Here is a 21,271-nt window from a genome sequence, read left to right as displayed (position 1 = left end):
TTCTCTATCACAGAAGCTACCCCAGCCTCTTCAGTTCTAGAGACATAGCCAATTCCAACTTACATGCACTGAGGGGGCTTCAGGGTTCAGTCATCGGGCCAAGTGCTGTTTGGTCAATTGTCACAACCACTCTAATGGAAGGGGAGCCAACAGCACCCAGTTTTATAGATGAATGAGGCTGCAAGTAACCTGGCAGGCCCCGGACAATGCCACCATGCCATGTTTTTGTGCTACCCCACGACACAAAATCTGGGGTCCCACAAATAACAAAGGAAGCATGCTGGTTGGCCTCTAAGGCTGGCCCCACAATGCCACCTCTCAAGGAGGTGCATGCTAAGAAGTGAGTCCCTATGCCTGCACTTGATTCTGGCCTGGGCCTGCTCTCCCCAGCGGAATGTACAGGGATATGATGGCATGTGACTTTAGGGCAGTCTTCCTTCCCAAGCTGCCAGGGAAAATGCAGGCTGCTCTGCGGGAGGAGGCCACATGGAGGAGCAGTGAGATATAAGACATTCACCCAGCCACCCCAGCTGTCGCTACACAAGACCTTAGGGGTCCCAGGAGAGGCACTACCCAGATCAAGCCTGTGCCCTCACAAGATACTACAATAAAATGACTGCTGTTTCAACCACTTAGTTTGGTGTGTATTTGTTGTGCAACAACAGATAACACAACAGGGAGATGTTTCCTCTGTGGCAGAAAGCTGTCCATACCCTTCTTGGCAGGTATTACACACAGCCCCATGTGTTCATGCAGCTGATGGGATTTTAAGGCTAGCCATGGACAGGCAAATGGGTACCTGCCTTCTTCCTGCTGGCTAAATTGGGGTTTTCTGGCCCCAGAGTGAAGGCTGCAGGTGTTTCTGAGATATGGACAGGTTTTTGGTTTGCAACAGAGGGAATTCCATAATGAGGTTAAATACCAGGATTTAAAATAAGTGAACATATACATGAAGATAAGTGAAGATATACATGAAAAACAAAAATTCCAGTTGAACATTACCACCTTGTCAGAACCACCAGGCCCTTGGAAGAAGTGCAGGGAAGTGCTAGGCCTGTGGAGGGGAGCAGGTGTGCAGCAAGGAGAGTCAGGCCTGAGGGAACGGCATGTGGCTGGAGGGTACACATGGGCTCACATGCTCATGTCTGGACCAGGGGCATGGGTCAAAGTCTTTGGATTGACATTATCAGGAACGACAGGCCAATGCCAGCCTTAGAGCAGCGGTCCCTATTCCCAAATTGGGGCACGGTGATCCCCTAATACCTCCTACGAGTTCATGTACCCTGGTGGCCAGCACCATCTCCTTAGCCAGGCCAGTCAGGAAAGATCAGAGAAGACCTGGAAGGAAACATCCTAACCTGATATAGGCTCTGTCTCTAGTCTAGTTCTCTGTAGGAAGGGCCAAGTCCATGTTTAATGATCCTTTCACAGAGCAAGAGAAAATGGAGGGACATTCTCACAACACTAGAATAACTGTAATGAGGGAAAAACAATCCCCAGCTCCATGGCAGCAGCCACAGAATCATGCCCCGTCCTGTACTGTCATGAAGAATAAGGTTTCCTTTGGATCCTTTTTTTTTTTTTAATTTTTATTTATTTATGATAGTCACACACACACAGAGAGAGAGAGAGAGAGGGAGAGACACAGGCAGAGGGAGAAGCAGGCTCCATGCACCGGGAGCCCGATGTGGGACTCGATCCCAGGTCTCCAGGATCCAAAGGCAGGCGCCAAACCGCTGCGCCACCCAGGGATCCCCTCCTTTGGATCCTTAAGAACCAGTCCACTCCAAATGCAGCAGACGACTAAACACAGTTACTTGGTAGCTAAAATTGCAGAGGCTCAGTGTTTGAGAAATGAATTCTCTAGCATCTCTTCCTTTTAAAAAATAACTTAGCATATACACACAGGTAAAACATATCATCATCTGTCACCATCATAGTCGCAACGAGCTGTGGGGCACATTCTTCCACACACATCCCCCATGGGCTCCCCTAGTCCTGTGAACCAGGGCCCAGTGGGTTGCTGGAACGGTAGCAGGCAGGAACATCTTTCCTGAGGGGTTCCTCAAGCCTGCTGAGCAAGGAGGGAGGGCTCTGAACTCTCATTCTACTCACCAGGTTTCCCCTCCATGCCACCCAGAATTGCGAGCCGCGCTGACATCAGTCCAAGCCCCAGGTAGCTGTAGAAAGAAAATCCTGGGTAAGGGGGGCTGGCCTGTCATGGGAAGTGCCTGGTAATATCTTCAATTCTGCCTCAAGTATGTTCACCTGGCCTGAATCCAAAACAAGTGCGAGAGAGGGGAAACCTGTGGCAAGGCAGATTTTCTGTTTCTAGAAGCCTCCCTTTGTGGAGTTTTGGGCATTTATTACTTGACAGGAGCTTGCCTAGGAGCAGTGGATGCCAGTGAAGGACACATGCTCCCTCATCTTTATGGAGTATGTATGCTTTACATCAAGGATGTCCTGAAGGTGCCAGGTGGTAAACAGATGGCCCAGAAAATTCCTGCACAATCCATGGCCTCTTTCCCACCTTTGAGAAACCTCCTCCAAAGCAGAGCAAAATAAGCACACACAAAATAAGAAATGAAATTTTACTGTAGGTGAATTGAAAAATGAAGCAGGGAGAAGGCAGGAGGAGGAAGGTATCGTAAGGGAGGAGGAAGTGCTGGAGGAAGAGTCTCAAGCAAAGGGGTTTCCGGGCCTGGCCTGTTCCTGACCAGGGGCTCTGGTTACTGCACAGGCCTAGCTGAGCCACATTCCTGGATGGGCAGCCCCTCACCCCCACTCCCAAAACAAACCTGTAAGAATAGAGCTTGTAGGTCCGATTAAACATCTGGAGTGACGTCAGGTAGCCAGGTGGGGAGGTCTGGAGGGTGTCCTGAGGAAGAACATGAGGGGTGCTATCCTTCCTGTTGGCCTCTCATTTGAAAACACCAGTATATTCATAAATGTATTCAATTAAATTAGTTTTTCACTGAGTGACATGTTGCAAAAGAGATTGAACAAGCCATGAAAAATAAAACGACTAAAATGAAAACCTAAACGTGTCCAAAATGAAATGTTTTTTCTTCTTATAAGTAACATTTACCATTCTGACAAATATGGCCCAAGCAAGACAATTATGAGTAAATTTAAATGCTCTTCCATTGAAAATTAAAAATAATAATAAAAAAGTGGTGGGTGAGGAAGGCACTGTGCTTAAAGCAGCAGATGGTCTAGATTAGAAGTGTTTTCATCTCCTTCACAATGTCCTATCACACAGGGCTTGAGGCTCTCTCCCCTTCTGGGAGCCAGACTAGGAGCCAGGCCCCTTCTTTGGCTTTCCCCGGGGGAGGAGGGGCATCTCACATCCTATGGCCTTGAGGATTCCAGGTAGTATCTAATCTATCACCCCACTAAAAATAAAATGTCCATTTATTTCCCCCAGGCAGAGTTAAAATCAAGTGGAAAAGTATTAACTGTGAATGAATCTTGCCTGGAGGACAAGAACTGACTGCACAGGTCTAGACGCACCAGGTCAACGGGCTACACTCCTGGGGGGTAGGTGGCCTTTGGAGGGTGGGGGCTACAGTGGGGAGGCAGGGGCCAGTTACCTCAACTCTTGGAAGGAAGGTGATCTGCGTGGATCCGCCGCCCAAATCCAGCATACCCACACTGTTCCTTCCAGGGGTTTTCAAACTGCCTGGAGCACAGTGAGTAGAAACCAACACAGTAATGTCACTTTAGTAAATATATGAGAATAGCCGAAAAAGTGAAGAGTTCAGGAGCCAACCCCCCACCTCAGTGGAAAGAAAAACAGAACAGCTGTGGGTATTTAACAATCTTCATGGAAGGATACAGACGTTTAAGGGACATGAACGTGGCTCCGCCAGCTGTGGCTTTAATTTAAACAATACAGGACAACACCGACCTTTAGCAGAGACGTGGGACCTGCCATATCACGGCTCACCCCCAGAGACACTGACTTCCCCGATGTCCCTTCATGCCCAGAGGTATGCCTTCTGCAGCACCGCACTCCTAACCTGTCCCCTAACATGGCTCTCCCCCCACAAGGGGCAAATTCTGCTACAAAGCTTCTTTTTCATACATATGTCACACACACATTATTCTTTGCCATGATTACAGTAAAGGGACAAAAATCAACCAGTACTGAGAATAATCTAAGAAAAATGACTCCTTACCACCTTGTTCTAAGAACAGAAGTTTCTGTTTCCTCCTCTACCTAGAGCAGAGGAATTCAATTCTAGTGACGAGCATTCCTACCACATTTAATACCTAAGGTATGACTGGTTTTATTCATGACTTCCCTCAGACAGGAGAGGATGGGGTCCCTGGCAGAGGAAGCTGCAGAAGAAGGGGCAGGAGTTATGCTGGAGAAAACCAGGCCTACAGAGAAGCTACTTTTCCTAGCATTTTTATCTGCAAGGTCGATGTGTGCCCTACCTGCCCTACACTGGGCCAGCAACACTGGAGAAACCCAGCGGGTTATTTTAAAGAGTGGATATGAGACCTCTGTTGTCAAGAATGGCACCTGTGAACTGTGAGCTTTGGGGGTGGGGTGGGGTGGGGAGGGGAGAATGTACCTGTTAGGAAGTTGACAGTGATCCATGCTGAAACACCTACAAGAAAAGGTCACAGCACATGAACCACCTGAGATGCTATAAAGGACACATGCACTCAAATGACCACTTTTAGATTCTAGGAGTTCGAAGTGAGTGTCCTTCACTCCTCCCTCAGACCAGCTACAGAAGAGGCATCAGTCATCAAGTCACCCAACAGTTTCTGGCAGACTGTTCCAGAAGATGCCAAACTAAAACACTACAGCACTCTGCCAAACGTCTCTACTTCCTATTCTTTATCATGAACTTCCTCTTTTTGAAAGAACCAAATGTTGCTCTCCCTTTCCTTCATCATATTTTAAAAATCAGGGGCTGGTGAAGAACCTGATGATCTCTCTCTCAGCATTAACAATGCAATAGCAAACTTCTAAATGTATAGCAATTGGAGATTCTCCCTAAATTTTCTTAAAGCTGAAAACATCTGTTTTCAGAAACTTCACCTGTGCCAGATTTGGAGCTACTCAAGATGACACTGTCTCTAATATTGGTCCCCCAAAGCTCCTCTGAGACAGTTAAACTGTGAATGGAGTAGGGCCATCACTTTAGTTCTTGCTTGGCCACTTCTGACCAAGGAGAAAGCACCCACTTGGGATGCCAACAGCAGCCCTGCACACGGTCCGTCTCCCAGGACAGCCTCATCACAACAGAGAGCTTCTGGAGATCCTACCTTCATCCGTTCCATTCATGATGGAAACACAGTCCTCTCCTACAAGGAAGGGTGATGCCTTAAACACTTCTTTCACCTAGATGTAAAGGGAGACACATCTTTGTATTTTAAAATCTAAACTCAAAGCTCCCAATTACACTGTGCTTTTAGCAGATTGTTAACAAAACAGCAGAGGGCGTTAGCTGGTGCTGTGAAATAACAAAGCTCATTTTTTTCTTTTATAGTTCTGTAGTCCTCTGCAAGTGGTATCCTTATCTACTGCCTGTGCTGGCAGAGGTAGATGCTATTCTGAAGAGCCCTGCCTTGGAGCCACACTGGGCTGAAGAGCTCAGGGGCACCTTGAGTGTGCTGGGCCCTCAAACACTGCCTTGCTTTAGACTGGAGATGAGGCACTGGAAACCCCTCAAGGCAGAGCTCAGCCCGGGACCCAGGAAAACCTTGCAGCGGGGAGGTGAAAGCAGTGAGCAGCTGCCTCTGGGAGCCTTTGCTTCCCCATTTTTGAGCAAGTACTGACACAAAGAACCTTTGGTATCTGCACATCTCAATCGCACTACGGCCCATGCTCTGACCTGAGCATGTAAGGTAACTCTCACAAGGGATCCTGACCAATGTGCAACAATTCATCATTTAGCGGCTGTATAGTTTAAAAAGAGTGAAGAGCATGAGAGGGACCGTGTTTTTGAAAGCAGTTTCCCTCATTTGCCTGACAGTAAGAACTATCCAGGCACCTGTAAGAAATAGAACCCTTCTGCAGGGCTGCCTGGTGTCAATCCCAGCCAGGTGAGGGCTAGACCTGGGCAGAAGAAGGGCAAAGGCCTCCTCAGCAGTTATATCTGTGCATCAGAGCAAAAGAAGAACCAGAAACCAAAAGAAGTATCCATGAGAACACGGAGAGCTGGAGATGAGGCGGCAGGAATCTGGGCTTCCATGGCCCTCTATAAGCATCTAGTTTTTGCACCAAAGGAAGCCTTTCAAAAGGCTTCAGTGTATTCTTAAAACAAAGTTGCTGTTATTACACAACACCAGTTCGTTCTAGAAAACAGGAAGAGCTAAAGGTGCTGCTGTTAACATTCTGATGTATTTTCTTCTTCAGGAAGCTTCTACATAGCCTGTTGGACTGTTCAGACACTGGCTGAATCTTTGGTGTTTTCAGTTATCAGAAGCTACCCACCCCAGGGGGAAATAGGTAAGATCACCTTTTGCAGTAACTTCTGAGCCTTTTCTCCTGGTAACAGACGTAAACCAGCTGTGGCCTTGAGGACCAAGGGGGTGGCCTTCCAGAAGTCAAAAGGAATGTCTTGTTTAGCAACATCCAGTAATTCCTGAATTCCTGAAGTGCTCTGTGAATATGGTAAAAGTAGGGTCTGTCAAAGTTCAGCATACAGGGTCACAAATGCTCCACCAACTCTTTTGGTTTTATCAACTTATAAATACATTTTCTTCTAATTTTCCAAATTTGCAGAAAATGAGTTAAGTGGTGCTACGAGTTGGAGGGGCCCAGAGCCCAGGCCGGCACAGAGGACCCCTGGCTGTGGAGCATGGTGGGGTGAGGACACATAAGAAGAGTCCTGTTGATACAGTCAACAAAACTCAAAGACAACCTACAGAATGGGAGAAGATATTTGCAAATGACATATCAGATAAAGGGCTAGTTTCCAAGATCTATAAAGAACTTATTAAACTCAACAGCAAAGAAACAAACAATCCAATCATGAAATGGGCAAAACACATGAACAGAAATCTCACAGACGAAGACATAGACATGGCCAACAAGCACATGAGAAAATGCTCTGCATCACTTGCTATCAGGGAAATACAAATTCAAACCACAATGAGATACCACCTCACACCAGTGAGAATGGGGAAAATTAACAAGGCAGGAAACAACAAATGTTGGAGAGGATGCGGAGAAAAGGGAACCCTCTTGCACTGTTGGTGGGAATGTGAACTGGTGCAGCCACTCTGGAAAACTGTGTGGAGGTTCCTCAAAGAGTCAAAAGTAGACCAGCCCTACGACCCAGCAATTGCACTGTTGGGGATTTACCCCAAAGATACAGATGCAATGAAACGCCGGGACACCTGCACCCCGATGTTTCTAGCAGCAATGTCCACAATAGCCAAACTGTGGAAGGAGCCTCGGTGTCCATCGAAAGATGAATGGATAAAGAAGATGTGGTTTATGTATACAATGGAATATTCCTCAACCATTAGAAACGACAAATACCCACCATTTGCTTCAACGTGGATGGAACTGGAGGGTATTATGCTGAGTGAAGTAAGTCAATCGGAGAAGGACAAACAGTGTATGTTCTCATTCATTTGGGGAATATAAATAATAGTGAAAGGGAATAGAAGGGAAGGGAGAAGAAATGGGTAGGAAATATCAGAAAGGGAGACAGAACCTAAAGACTCCTAACTCTGGGAAACGAACTAGGGGTGGTGGAAGGGGAGGAGGGCAGGGGGTGGGGGTGAATGGGTGACTGGCACTGAGGGGGGCACTTGACGGGATGAGCACTGGGTGTTATTCTGTATGTTGGCAAATTGAACACCAATAAAAAATAAATTTATTATTAAAAAAAAAAAAAGAAGAGTCCTGTTGTTCTACACTCTAGCAACCAGAACCCCACTGGTGACCTCAGATGAGCTGTGACTCCCCTGGACATCATGAATGAATTCTGGGGTTCTTCACGGTGAAAATCCCAGAGGAATCATTTATACCTGCCAGAACGCTTGGGATCCTAAAGCTGGCTAAGACCTGTGTGTCAGTGCAGAGGTGAGTAACAACTTTGGTAAAGATGAGCTGTGACTCCCCTGGACATCACCAACAGGTACAATGCTATGGGAACAATTTGGCAATGTCTGACCAAGGAGAAAACATACATTTCTTTTACTCAGGAATCTCATTCTAAGAATTCATCTGAGATGGATGCCCTTGCACGTGTGGGTAATGAAGTTCATATAAGGTGACCAACTATAGCCTTTGCTATACCTTTAACAGTGAAACATTAGACATTATATGAACATCCTTCAGGAGGGGACTGGTTCCATAAATTCAATGAACCCGCACACACTGCAATATCATTGCCAAAAAAAAAAAAAAAAAAAAAAAAATCAAGGAGGCTCTTCACATTGTTGAGTAACAAAAGCCCAGTAACATAACAATGTGAATGCCACTCTATTACATATATAAGATAAAGAGGTGGAAGACTATAGATGCATTTGCTCACAGGTATGTCAACTAGCCCTTGAAGGACACATAAGAAACTGGGGACCTCAGCCTTCTTTGGGGAGACTGAAACAGGAGGGGACTTCACACCATCTGCTTTGTGAAGCTGTGAAATATGTCCCACTTGAATGTGTACTGCCTACTACAAGTATAATTTTAAAAATCCTATGAATTTATTCTAAAGCTATCTAATTTACTCATGTGTTACCTTATAACTATAAGGTTATACTCTATCATCACTCATTTCAATTTTTCTTTTTTCTTTTCTTTTTTTTTTTTTTTAAGATTTTGTTTATTCATGAGAGGCACAAAAACAGAGGCAGAGATACAGGCAGAGGGAGGAGAAGCAACTCCATGCAAGGAATCTGATGTGGGACTTGATCCTGGGAATCCAGGATCATGCCCTGAGCCAAAGGCACATTCAACCACTGAGCCACCCACGCATCCCACGATTTTTGTTTCCAATTTGTTTTTTAACCAAGCCACAGGTAAGCATGCCATGACTTCACTGTCTGAGATCAAGATGAACCTGTGGGCAAAAAAGATGTACTAGCTTTTTAAGATTTTATTTATTTGAGAGAGAGAGAGACAGCAGTGGGAGAATGAGAAGCAGACACCCCACTGAGCAGGGTGCCCAAGGTGGGGCTTGATCCCAGCACCCTAGGATCATGACCTGAGCTGAAGGCAGATGCTTAACTGAGTCACCCAGGCACCCCGATGTATTGGCTTTTAAGACACGCTTGAATCAAAAGGAACTTATAGCTATATTACTACCTGGTCTGTTTGATCAGTGCCTTAGCAGAAATACTAATACAGGTGTCCTGTATTAGTGCAGCTGTAAGCTTTAAGGACTTGAGAAGTATAAAAGCTACAAACTATGAAAATCATTATTTGACAGTTTAAATTACTTTTACACTTATTTGGTTTTGTGGATTTTGCATAATACATTTTTAACTTCAATTTTTTTTAGTCAACTTTTGTCATCTTCAATTGGAGGAACTGAAACAAAAACAGGTTAAACTCTCAAATATTGCTTTTTTGCCACTTTGTAGCCTTTGTGCTTTTGAATGGCACTGAGACTTCTAGGTAGCATGCCTGGTGTAGAGACAGCAGTCAGTGCCTCATGCACTGTACCAGTTTCCCTCTTTTGACCACCCTAAATAGCAGGAAATGTCCCAGAGCAGCACCATCAGAGATGTTTTCCTCTGTGAAGAAGGCCTACGTACTCAAGAGAAAGGGAGTTGGCTTTAACAAACTGCACAGTTGGAAGACAAATCTGAAGAACAAAAAGACATGAGACAAAATCATTACCTTTTCAACATCATCAGCATAAGCAGAAAGACCCGGCTTCAGTGCTTTGAAGGTCTCATGGGTCAAAGTGGGAGTTTCTAAGGAGAAAACATGTTTAAAAAAAAAGTACAGCTATGAACATATACATGAATATGTGAATATATGCAATTATGGTTAGCCACCCTTTTGAAAGGCAGACATCTGAAATCAGACCAATCCTAACATGACTGGAATGCTGCCTCTTTAGCTCAAATAAACACGATGAGTGTTCTACCCGATGCTTTTGTCAGAACTGTTAAAAAAAAAAAAAACTTTACTGAGCTATGATTTACATACAAAATTATAGCCATCGAAACTGCTAAATTTTAACATGGTTAATTCTCATTAAATCAACAGAGGAGCAGGGTAGATGATCCAAACCACAAATATAAAAGTTATTTCTCTATCCTGGGATGGACGTAGTATATGTTCTAAAGAACATGTATTTTTCTCTTCTTTTTTTAAAGAAGTGTCTTAAGTTATGAGGGGCCTGAATCCATGTGCATACAGCAAGGGAGTGTTCAGAGGCACACTGGTGGCCAAGGGATGCTGACCCAAATCTGGACATGAAGACCCAAGAGGAAAGATCAGGGACAGAACTTTTTAAAAGGACATTTCTTTGGAGATAAAACATCAGAACACATCTATTAAAGGATTACATGCTGACAAGTTGTCTTAAAAGCTTAAAAATCACTTTTGAAGGTAGGTAGGTCTGGTATATAAAAATTTAACTAGTGGACTGAGTTAAAAAATAAAGCAGATGAAAAGTAAATAAGACATGCATGACAGCTTAGGAGAGAGTAACTAACGGAATCTGTTGCACCAGCTCAGTGTCTACTCAAAAGGTATCGAGGGTCGACAAAGAACCAGCTGCGGCCAGTGGACCTACTGAGCAGTTGGGCGGGGGTGGGACACTCGGGGCCAGAAGCCAGAGGATGACCCTCAAGGCTGCAGGGGCCAGGAAAGGAGACCAAAAGGAGAAGGGAAAACATGCAAAGCAGGGCAGTGGCTGGATGTCCCCAGAGGAGCAGCTCAGGAGAGCATATACAAATTCCCTCCTCCCTCCTGCCAGAAGCCTGGCCCCTACCTTCAGGTTATAATGAGGCTCAAGCTCCAGCTCCCCACTCACTGCTGAGGCCACTCTCATCTGTTCTGTCAACCCCCCCTCTGACTGGACCCACTGGGCAGCACCACATCAGCCTAGGTCCCAGGTCCTTGCTACTTCATGACTTTCCCAGACTCTGCCTCATACAAGCTTTAGTCGGGGCAACTTCCTGCCTTAAATTCTCCCAATACAGCTTCCGGCCTATGTTATGATCCCAGTCACCTGAATTGCTGCTGAATGCTGGGACAGGACAGGCCACAACACCCTTGGGGATCTCAGCTGGCCTTAGGCAGTCACCAGACACTAGTGTGAGTAAAGACAGTCTGAGGCTCCTGAGATATTTAGATTCCTGGGCCCCAACCCAAGGCTGAGCCAGCCTCTCTGGGAACCTGCATTTTTGACAAGCTCCCAAGTGAGTCCAAGGCAGGGCACCCAGCCCACCCACTGAGAAACCACTGTCTGTAAGTGGAAGAGACCCCAAGAGCTCTGCCATGAGCCAGGAGAACCAAGTAGTGAATGGCCAAGGCTTTCTGCCCAGCATACCTCCAGGCTGCCGGGTGAACTGGAAGATATGGACACGGGTGCCAGTGCTTCCTGCGTCAAACATGATGCCATAGAAAACCTCATGACCACGTGCAGCTGTTCCTGGGGGGCTGTGAGCTTGCTGGCCCCTCCGGGCCCCCGAGGCCACCTCAGTGATGCTGAAGAAGGCCTGGGTGGCGGAGGCCCAGTGCCACTTGATGTAGGCAACATAGATGAACAGGCAAATGAACAGCCCCAGGGGGTACGCCACCTTTGTCATCTTCAGGTTCCCATTATTTGGTATTTTTCTCATTTCTCTGTCTGCTGAGAACTGTGTCGCAGCTGTTGGTGGAAAGGGAGGAGGAGCAGGAAAAACATGTCAGGCTATAAGCTTCTGGGGCAAGTCAGAAGTCCCTGTGCTCAGGGATAAAACATTCAGCCAGAAACAGGTCTGCAAGTTCTTCCTGGAATCAGAAGGTTCATTTGGTCCTCAAAATGCTTCCAGAAGGTTTGAGCCCATTTTACAGAAAAGAGCAGGAACCGGGGTTTACAAAGAGTAGATAACTTGTTTGAGGTGTTAAGTCCTCGAGGGGCTGACCTGGGGCACAGACCCACAACCAAGGCCTGAGCCTGGTCCCCTACAAGTGGTGTTACAGACAAGTTGCTTTGGGACTTGTTGCCACTTTAAAAAGCCACATCTAAATGCTGTCCCCAAATCTTTTACAAGATTTGGTACAAGAACACATGTCCAATCCACTCTTTCAATTCTTGCTTTCTCTTCTATGACAGGTATTCACTTTCTAAAAGGCTTCAAGTTTCATCCCTTGGAGACGACAGAGAGCCCAGCCACGTCTGAGAAACACAGCTCATTTTCCTGGAAGTTTCACAGGAGATGTCTTTTTTCTCTCATGTAGCATACTCTGCCAAGGAGGAAACGATGCCTGTATGCTTTCCAAGTCTATGAAAATCCTACCCGAGTAGCAAAAGAACTAACTCAGCACCACTATCTTTGATTCAATGTCCCCCACACCCCCAATGAATGTTGAAAACATTCATTCAAGCTTTCTTAGCAGCCTCTGGAACCATGCTGGAACCTGAGGCTTCAAAGAACAAGAAGCAGGGTACTTGATACTCAGGGATGCCCTATTCTTGGGGAATGTCCATCTGTTTGTCCATCCCTCACTCTGTCAGTTATGGTAAGTGGAGTGGGTACTCCTAGAATAAGGAGACAGGAAAGTGCCAGGTTGAAAGCAGGACATGTTACAGACCAATATCCCTGACGAACATGGATGTAAAAATCTCACCAAGATACTAGCCAATAGGATTTGGCTACAACATTTAAAGGATTATTTACCCCAACCAAATAGGATTTACTCCTGGGCTGCAAGGTAGTTCAACATCTGAAAATCAATCAATGTGATACACCATGTTAATAAAAGAAAGGACAAGAACCACATGATCCTCTTAATAGATGCAGAAAAAGCATTTAACAAAATACAGCATCCTTTATTGATGAAAACTCTCCACAGTGCAGGGGTAGAGGGAACATATCTCAATAACATAAAAGCTATCTATGAAAAGCCCACAATGATCATTCTCAAGAGGGAAAAACTGAGCTTTTCCCCTAAGGTCAGGAATATGACAGGGATGTCCACTCCCACCACTTGTGTTCAATATAGTACTAGAAGCCCTAGCCTCAGCAATCAGACAACAAAAAGAAATAAAAGGCATCCAAACAGCCAAAGAAGTCAAACTCTCACTCTTGCAAATGACATGATATTCTATGTGGAAAATCCAAAAGATCCAATCCAAAATTGTTAGAACTCAGAGAGTAATTCAGCAAAGTGACAGGATATAAAATCAATGGACAGAAGTCAGTTGCATTTCCATACATTAACAATGAGACAGATGAAAGAGAAATTAAGGAATTAATCCCATTTAAAATTGCACCAAAAACCATAAGATATCTGGAAATAAACATAATGAAAGTAGTAAAGGATCTGTACTCTGAAAACTATAGAACACTTATGAAAGAAATTGAGGAAGACATAAAGAAATGGAAAAACATTCCAATCCATATTGGAAGAATGAATATTGTGAAAATGTCTATGCTACCCAGGCAATTTACACGTTCAATGCAATCCCTATCAAAATACCATCAACATTTTCACAGAGCTGGAACAAATAATTCTAAAATTTGTATGGAACCAGAAAATATCCTGAATAGCCAGAGGAATGTTTAAAAAGAAAATCAGGGCTGGAGGCATCGCAATGCCAGATTTCAAGCTGTATTACAAAGCTGAGATCATCAAGACAGTATAGTACTGGCACAAAAAAAAACAGACACGCATATCACTGGAACATAAGAGAGACCCAGAAATGGACCCTCAACTCTGGTCAACTAATCTTTGACAAAACAAGAAAGACTATCCACTGGAAAAAAGACAGTCTCTTCAATAAATGGCACTGGGAAAATTGGACATCCACATGCAGAAGAAGGAAACTAGACCACTCTCTTGCACCAGACACAAAGATAAACTCAAAATGGATGAAAGATCTAAATGTGAGACAAGAATCCATCAGAATCATAGAGGAGAACACAGGCAGCAACCTTTTTGACCTCAGCTAGACACGTCTCTAATGGCAAGGAAAACAAAAGCAAAAATGAACTGTTGGGACTTAATCAAGATAAAAAGTTTCTGCACAGCAAAGCAAACAGTCAAGAAAACTAAAAGACAACCTACAGAATGGGAGAAGATATTTGCAAATGACCTATCAGATAAAGGGCTAGTATCCAAGATCTATAAAGAACTTATCGAACTCAATACCCAAATAATAAATAATCCAGTCAAGAAGTGGGCAGAAGACACGAACAGACATTTCTCCAAAGAAGACATACAGATGGCCAAGAGACACATGAAAAAATGTTACACATCACTTGGCATCAGGGAAATACAAATCAAAACCACAACGAGATACCACCAGTGAGAACTGCTAAAATTAACAACTCAGGAAACAACAGATGAGATGTTGGCAAGAATATGGAGAAACAGGAACCCTCTTAACACTGTTGGTGGGAATGCAAGGTGGTACAGCTACTCTGGAAAACAGTATAGAGGTTCCTCAAAAAGTTGAAAATAGAGCTACCAGGCAGCCCCAGTGGCACAGCGGTTTAGCGCCACCTGGAGTCCAGGGTGTGATCCTAGAGGCCGGCGATTGAGTCCCACGTCGGGCTCCCTGTATGGAGCCTGCTTCTCCCTCTGCCTGTGTCTCTGCCTCCCTCTGTCTCTTTCTGTGTCTCTCATGAATAAATAAATAAAATCTTAAAAAAAAAAAAAAGAAAGAAAAAGAAAATAGAGCTACCCTATGACCCAGTAATTGCACTACTAGGTATTTACCCCAAAGGTACAAACACAGTGATTTGAAGGGGCACCTGCACCCTAATGTTTCTAGCAGCAATGTCCACAATAGCTAAACCATGGAGGGAGCCCAGATGTCCACATGAATGGCTAAAGAAGATGTGGTACATATATGTATATGTATATGTACATACACACATGCACACACACATATACATACATGCGCACAATGGAATGTTACTCAGCCATCAAAAAAATGAGATCATTTGCAACGACATGGATGGAACTAGAGGGTATCATGTTAAGTGAAATAAGAAAGACAACTGTCATATGATTTCACTCGTGGGTGGAATTTAAGAAACAAAACAGAGGAACTTAGAGGAAGAGAGGAAAAAATAAAACAGGATGAAATCAGAGAAGGAGACAAACCATAGAAGACTCTTTTTTTTTAATTTTTTTAATTTTTATTTATTTATGATAGTCAGAGAGAGAGAGAGAGAGAGAGAGAGAGAGAGAGAGAGAGGGGCAGAGGGAGAAGCAGGCTCCATGCACCGGGAACCCGACATGGGATTCGATCCCGGGTCTCCAGGATCGTGCCCTGGGCCAAAGGCAGGCGCTAAACCGCTGCGCCACCCAGGGATCCCCCCATAGAAGACTCTTAATGATAGGAAACAAGCTGAGGGTTGCTGGAAGGATGTGGTAACTGGGTGATGGGCATTAAGGAGGGCACATGATGTAATGAGCACTGGGTGTTACATGCAACTGATGAATCACTGAACTCTACCCCTGAAACTAAGAATACATTATATGTTAATTAATTGAATTAAAATAAATAAAATAAATAAAATAAAATAAAATAAAATAAATAAAAAGCGGGGCAGGGGTTCGTGCTCTGCCCACAGCAGCATGTGACCACAGGCAAGTTAACCTTCACAGGGGGCTAGTCTCCTCATCTGTAAGGTGGAAAGCCACCATGTGACAGTGTTTGGAGATATAACAAGATGTGTCACGTGCCCAGAAGAGGACACACAGAACAATATACTGAATGCTGGCTTGACAGCAGGGCAGTGGGAAATAATATATCCCCTTGGAACCAGGGACAGCAATGGGCAGGAATGCTGGAAGATAGTGTGACTGCACTTTCTGTGGAGGGTCAGGGCTAGAAGTGCAAAGGTCACGCCTGTGGTGGTTCTTCATGTCAACCCCAAGGGCACCTGGGCAGAGGAGAAATGGAATGAAAGTAGCCCCTGGGGCAAGGGCAAGGGAGAAGAGAGTCCAGGCCTTCTGTGGCTGTTCCTTTCCAGGATCTAGCCCTGCAGCATATTTGGATGCTTTCAGACCTGACCAGCACTGCCCAAACCTTTGGCTGTCTCTGTGTTCCTACCTATGGGACAGGCCTCTCCAGTGGCCCACCCCTCGAACTAGGACAGGGGGTAGGACCAATCATCCCTCCCTGAGCATCTGCTGTGCACAAGGCTGGGGGAATGGCTCTGCTGGCAAGACCATGCAGTAAGCTTCCTTCTGCACCTGCTCATACCAGACTTTGGGCCTTTCTTGGGTCTCACCGAACATAGTAGGGGCTTTCTACTGCTCTCAGGATCATGTCGTACCCCTGGCTGGGCCTAGCTCCTTAGCAGCCTCTGTAGCTTTGTCACCTCTCTAGCCTTTGCTCACAGTGCTTTGAGAACCTACTGTCTCCTTCCATCCCTAGAACGCAGCTCCTCTCTGCCTCAGGCCCTTTGCACATACTGTTATCCATTCCCAGAATGTTCTTGCACCAACCAGGCCAAACTTGTCCCCTACCCCAAGCTCAGCTGAAATGTTACTGTCCCCACCTTCCCCGACCACTCACAACTTGAACAGCTCCCAACCCCATTATGCTTTCTCTGCACTTCCTTCCCCCCTCTGACCTGGCATCTCTACAATCTCCAACAATGCCAGAGTCCGTGGGATTAGTTCCTAAAGGTCCATGTCACCGACTAGGCTATGAACTTCCAAAGGCAGAGACTTACCATTTGTGCCACTGTAACTCAGTTGAGAACATGGGCTCTAATCTAGAAGGGTAGAGGATGCTCCTCTACCGCCGTCTACCTCCCATACTGTTTCCAGACACACAGAAAAGTCCCCATTTCAAATCCTTTAATGGAGAGGATGTCAGCAAGATGGTGGAATGGGGGGGGGTCCTTGTTACCCTATGGAAATACTAAAAAAAATTAGGACTGGCTAAAATATTTTATGAATTCTGAAAAACAAAGACCTATATATCTGTAAGCAAATACCTAACCAAGAAGTCACATTCAGAATGGTAGGAAGTTCTGTGGTGTTCATCTACCCTTGCCCCACTCCTCCCTACACAGTATGGTCTAATGGCAGCAGCAGCCCAGTGTCCATCTCCTTCCATCAAACTGAAGGGAACAGGGCAACATCCTAACCTGTCTTGGGGCTGCCTGAGAGAGGTCTATTTTGCTTTACTTAGAACTCAGAGCTCAGATGGGGGAAAACCGTGGAAGGCAGACTTTCTTGTGATAGAGTGTGACCACAGACCCACACATGCTTGGGGAAAAGGCTGGGGGTGTGTGTCGGGGAAGAAACAACAGAACATCAAAGGCCTAAGAAGGAGCATGACTGAAACCGCTGGAGATATTAAGGCATTTGAAAGCAGCTACTGGGTACCTGGGTGGCTCAGTGGGTTAAGCATCTGCCTTCAGCTCAGGTCATGATCCTGAGGTCCTGGGATCAAGTCCTGCATCGGGCTCCCTGGTCAGCAGGGAGTCTGCTTCTCTCCCCCCCTTGCTCTTCCCTCCTGCTCATGCTCTCTGTCAAATAAATAAAATCTTTAAAATAAATAAAAGCAGCCATAATATACGGAGGGAATTGAAACTAACACACATAGGCCCAAGCAACACATGTTCAGGAAAATCCTGAGAAGATCTTAAGCCTTTGCCTTGGGCTGACTCCAAGGCTCAGATATACCCCGCTAAGTAGCGAAAGTCTTTCATGCCTTTGAGCCAGTCTGCAAATACTGGGAGAGGTGGCTGTTTTCTCAAATGCTCAATTTTTCAGTGACAACGAGGATCACCAGGCATATAAAGAAACAGAAAAAGATGGCCCATTCAAAGGGAAGAAAAGGTGGCAGAAACTGTCCTGGAAAAAACACAGGCATTGGATGTACCAGATGAAGACTTAAAACAAATGTCTTATGTATGCTGAAAGAGCTAAAGAAAACACAAAATTGAAAGAAATTAGGAAATGATATAGGACAACAAAATAAGAATATCAATGAAGACATTAAAATTGTAAAAAGGAACCAAACAAATTGTGGGGCTTAAAAGTACAGTAACTGTATTGAAAAATTCATGAGAGGAGTTTAACAGCAAATCTGAGCAGAAGAATGAGTGAACTTGAATATGTCATTAAAATTACTGAGTCAGGGGCATCTGGGTGGCTCAGTTGGTTAAGTGTCTGTCTTCGGCTCAGGTCATGATCTCAGGGTCCTAGGATTAAGCCCCACATCAGGCTCCTGCTCAACACAGAGCTTGCTTCTCCCTCTCCCTCTACTTGTTGCTCCCCCTGCTTGTGCAGGGAGTAAAAGACATAAGCGAACAGAGCCCAAGGGATTTATGCCACACCATAAGGGACCAACAGGCACATTATAGGAGTCTCAGAAGAGAAGAGAGACAGAAATAATGGTTGAACTCCAAAAAAGGTAAACCCAGAGACTCATGCTGAGAAACATTATAATCAAATTGGTGAAAGCCAGAGGGGGGTAAAAAAAAAAAGGGGAATCTTGAAAGCAGCTAGAGAAATGTACAAAGGATCTTTAATAAGATTACCAACTTATTTCTCAGCAGAAATTTTGGAGACCAGAAAGCAGTGGAATGATATATTCAAACTGCTGAAAGAAAAAAAAATCTGTCATCTGAGAATTTTGTATTCAATAAAACTGTCCTTCAAAAATGAAGGTGAAATTAAGGCATTCCCAAATAAATAAAAGCTGAGGGTGTTCATTACCAAGAGACCTGCCCTGTAACAAATGGTAAAGGCTGAAATGAAAGGATGCAGGACAGTAACTGAAAGCCATGAGAAAACATAAAGATCTCCAGTAAAGTTAAATACTTGAACAAATACAAGAACCAGTACTACTATACATTTGGTTTGTAACTCCACTTTTTATTTTCTTCAAGATTTAAAAGACAAATGCTGTGACATCAAAAACATAAATTAGGGAGACCATACAGATATATAGGAACAGTTATCATATGCAATTTGAGTTAAGCTGGGATAATATTTAGAATAGACTGTAATAATTTTAGGATATTATAGGGGATCCCTGGGTGGCGCAACGGTTTAGCGCCTGCCTTTGGCCCAGGGCGCGATCCTGGAGACCCCGGGATCAGGTCCCATGTTGCGCTCCTGGTGCATGGAGCCTGCTTCTCCCTCTGCTTGTGTCTCTGCCTCTATCTCTCTCTCTCTGTGTGTGTGACTATCATAAATAAAAAAATTAAAAAAAAATTTAAAAAAAGGATATTATAGGTAACATCTGTTGTAACCACAAAGAAAAAACTTAGAAATATATACAAAAGGAAATGAGAAGGGAATCAATACTATCCCTATAAAAAAAACAAATACAAAGGAAGGCAATAATGGAGGAAATGAAGGACAAAAAGGGCTAAGACACATAGTATAAATCTTTCGCCTTTTACTAAAGATTTCCGCGGAGAGGAAAAAGGGCTAAGACATACACAAAATAAAATGGCAAAAGTAGTCTTTTCTTGTTAATACTTATATGTAAAAGGATGAAACTCCCCAACCACGATACAGAGAGTAGCTGAATGGATTAAAAAACAAGATCCAACCATATGCCTCTATAAGAGACCTGAGATCTAAGGGCCCATAGAGACTTATAGTAAAAGAATGAAAAAAGATTCCATGAAAAGAGTAACCAAAAGAGAGCAGAATGGTTATACTAACATCACACAAAACAGAGCCTATGTCAAAAACTATCACAAAAAATAAAGACACTGTATAATGATAAAAGGGTTGTCACCAGTAAAATATAGCTATAAACATATACACCAGAGGTCCTAAATATATGAAGCAAACAGTACTGAAAGGAGAAATAGACAGTTGTGCAATAAAAGTAGAACTCAATATCCTGCTTTCAATAAAGGATAGAAAAATCAGACAGAGATGAATAAGGCAATAAGAGACTTGAACAGTATAAAGACCGAGAGGGCCTGACAGGCACATACTGACCACCCAACAACAGCAGAATACACGATCCTCTCAAATGCACATGGAACATCCTTCAGGATAGATGACATAACAGGCTACACACTATGTCTCAATACGTTTTAAAAGATCACAATCAAAGTGTATTTTCTGACCACAATGGAATAAAACTAGAAGTCAACAAGAGAAGGAAAGCTGGAAAATTCCCAAACATATGGAAACTAAAAACCACACTCTTTAACAACCAATCGGTCATAAAAGGAATCAAAAGGGAAATCAGAAAATATCTTGTGACAAGTGAAAATGAAAATACAACATATCAAAACTTATGGAATGCAGTGAAAGCAGTACCAATAGGGAAAATTATACCTGTAAATGATTACATTAAAAGAGAAATTTCAGGACGCCTGGGTGGCTCAGGGGTTGAGCGTCTGCCATCGGCACAGGGTGTGATCCTGGAGTCCCAGGACTGAGTCCCACATGGGGCACCCTGCATGGAGCCTGCTTCTCTCTCTGCCTATGTATCTGCCTCTCTCTGTGTGTCTCTCATGAATAAATAAATAAAACCTTAAAAAAAAAAAGAAATTTCAAACCAACAACCTAACTGTGCACCTTAAGGAACTAGAAAAAGAACAAATTATTTATTTATACTAAAAAATGTTAAATTTTTATTTACTTATTTTTCTTAAAGTAGGCTCCATGCCCAGCATGGAGCCCAAAATGGGGCTTGAACTCACAACCCTGAGATCAAGACCTGAGTGGAGTTCAAAAGTTGGATGCTTAACTGATTGAGCCACTCAGGCATCCCGAAAAAGAACAAATTAAACACAAAGCTAGAAGAAAGGAAACAATAAAAATTAAAGCAGGAGAAATAGAAGATAGAAAAACAATAGAGAAAAGTCCATGAAACTAAGAGTTGTTTCTTTGAAAAGATCACCATAACTGAAACATTTAGCTACACTACGAAATAAAGAGAGAAGATTCAAATTTAACTAAAATCAGAAATGAAAAGACGGAACATTACTACTGATTTTATAGAATGAAAATGGTTATGAGAGTATTATAACAGTTGTAAACCAATAAACTGGATAACCTAGATGAAATCAACAAATTCCTAGAAACACACAACCTACAAAGAGGAATTATGAAGAAATAAAAAAAAACTAAAGATCTATAACTAGTAAGGAGGCTAAATCAGTAATCAAAAATCTC

At 43.9% G+C, this 21,271-nt stretch overlaps 1 protein-coding gene across 10 annotated transcripts in view; it reads right to left on the bottom strand.

The window, feature by feature from the left end:
• Nucleotides 1-21,271, bottom strand: part of ENTPD6 (ectonucleoside triphosphate diphosphohydrolase 6) — a 46,007-nt gene that overhangs the window by 17,376 nt on the left and 7,360 nt on the right. For 8 of the 10 annotated variants that reach the window (XM_055321461.1, XM_055321458.1, XM_055321459.1 and 5 more), the window contains 8 exons: nucleotides 11,490-11,810; nucleotides 9,824-9,900; nucleotides 6,483-6,626; nucleotides 5,287-5,362; nucleotides 4,584-4,619; nucleotides 3,594-3,682; nucleotides 2,799-2,878; nucleotides 2,116-2,180 (listed from right to left, as the gene is read on the bottom strand). In XM_055321461.1, the coding sequence (XP_055177436.1) occupies nucleotides 2,116-2,180; nucleotides 2,799-2,878; nucleotides 3,594-3,682; nucleotides 4,584-4,619; nucleotides 5,287-5,362; nucleotides 6,483-6,626; nucleotides 9,824-9,900; nucleotides 11,490-11,781 (859 nt within the window). In that variant the 5' untranslated portion in view covers nucleotides 11,782-11,810. The remainder of the gene's footprint in view (nucleotides 1-2,115; nucleotides 2,181-2,798; nucleotides 2,879-3,593; nucleotides 3,683-4,583; nucleotides 4,620-5,286; nucleotides 5,363-6,482; nucleotides 6,627-9,823; nucleotides 9,901-11,489; nucleotides 11,811-21,271) is intronic. The other 2 variants (XM_055321468.1, XM_055321466.1) reach the window with 2 other exon arrangements.

This window comes from Nyctereutes procyonoides, unplaced genomic scaffold (genome assembly GCF_905146905.1).
Source record: "Nyctereutes procyonoides isolate TBG_1078 unplaced genomic scaffold, NYPRO_anot_genome, whole genome shotgun sequence".
Taxonomy (NCBI): domain Eukaryota; kingdom Metazoa; phylum Chordata; class Mammalia; order Carnivora; family Canidae; genus Nyctereutes; species Nyctereutes procyonoides.
Note: the sequence above shows the minus strand (reverse complement) of the source record. Positions and strands in the feature narration are given on the sequence as shown.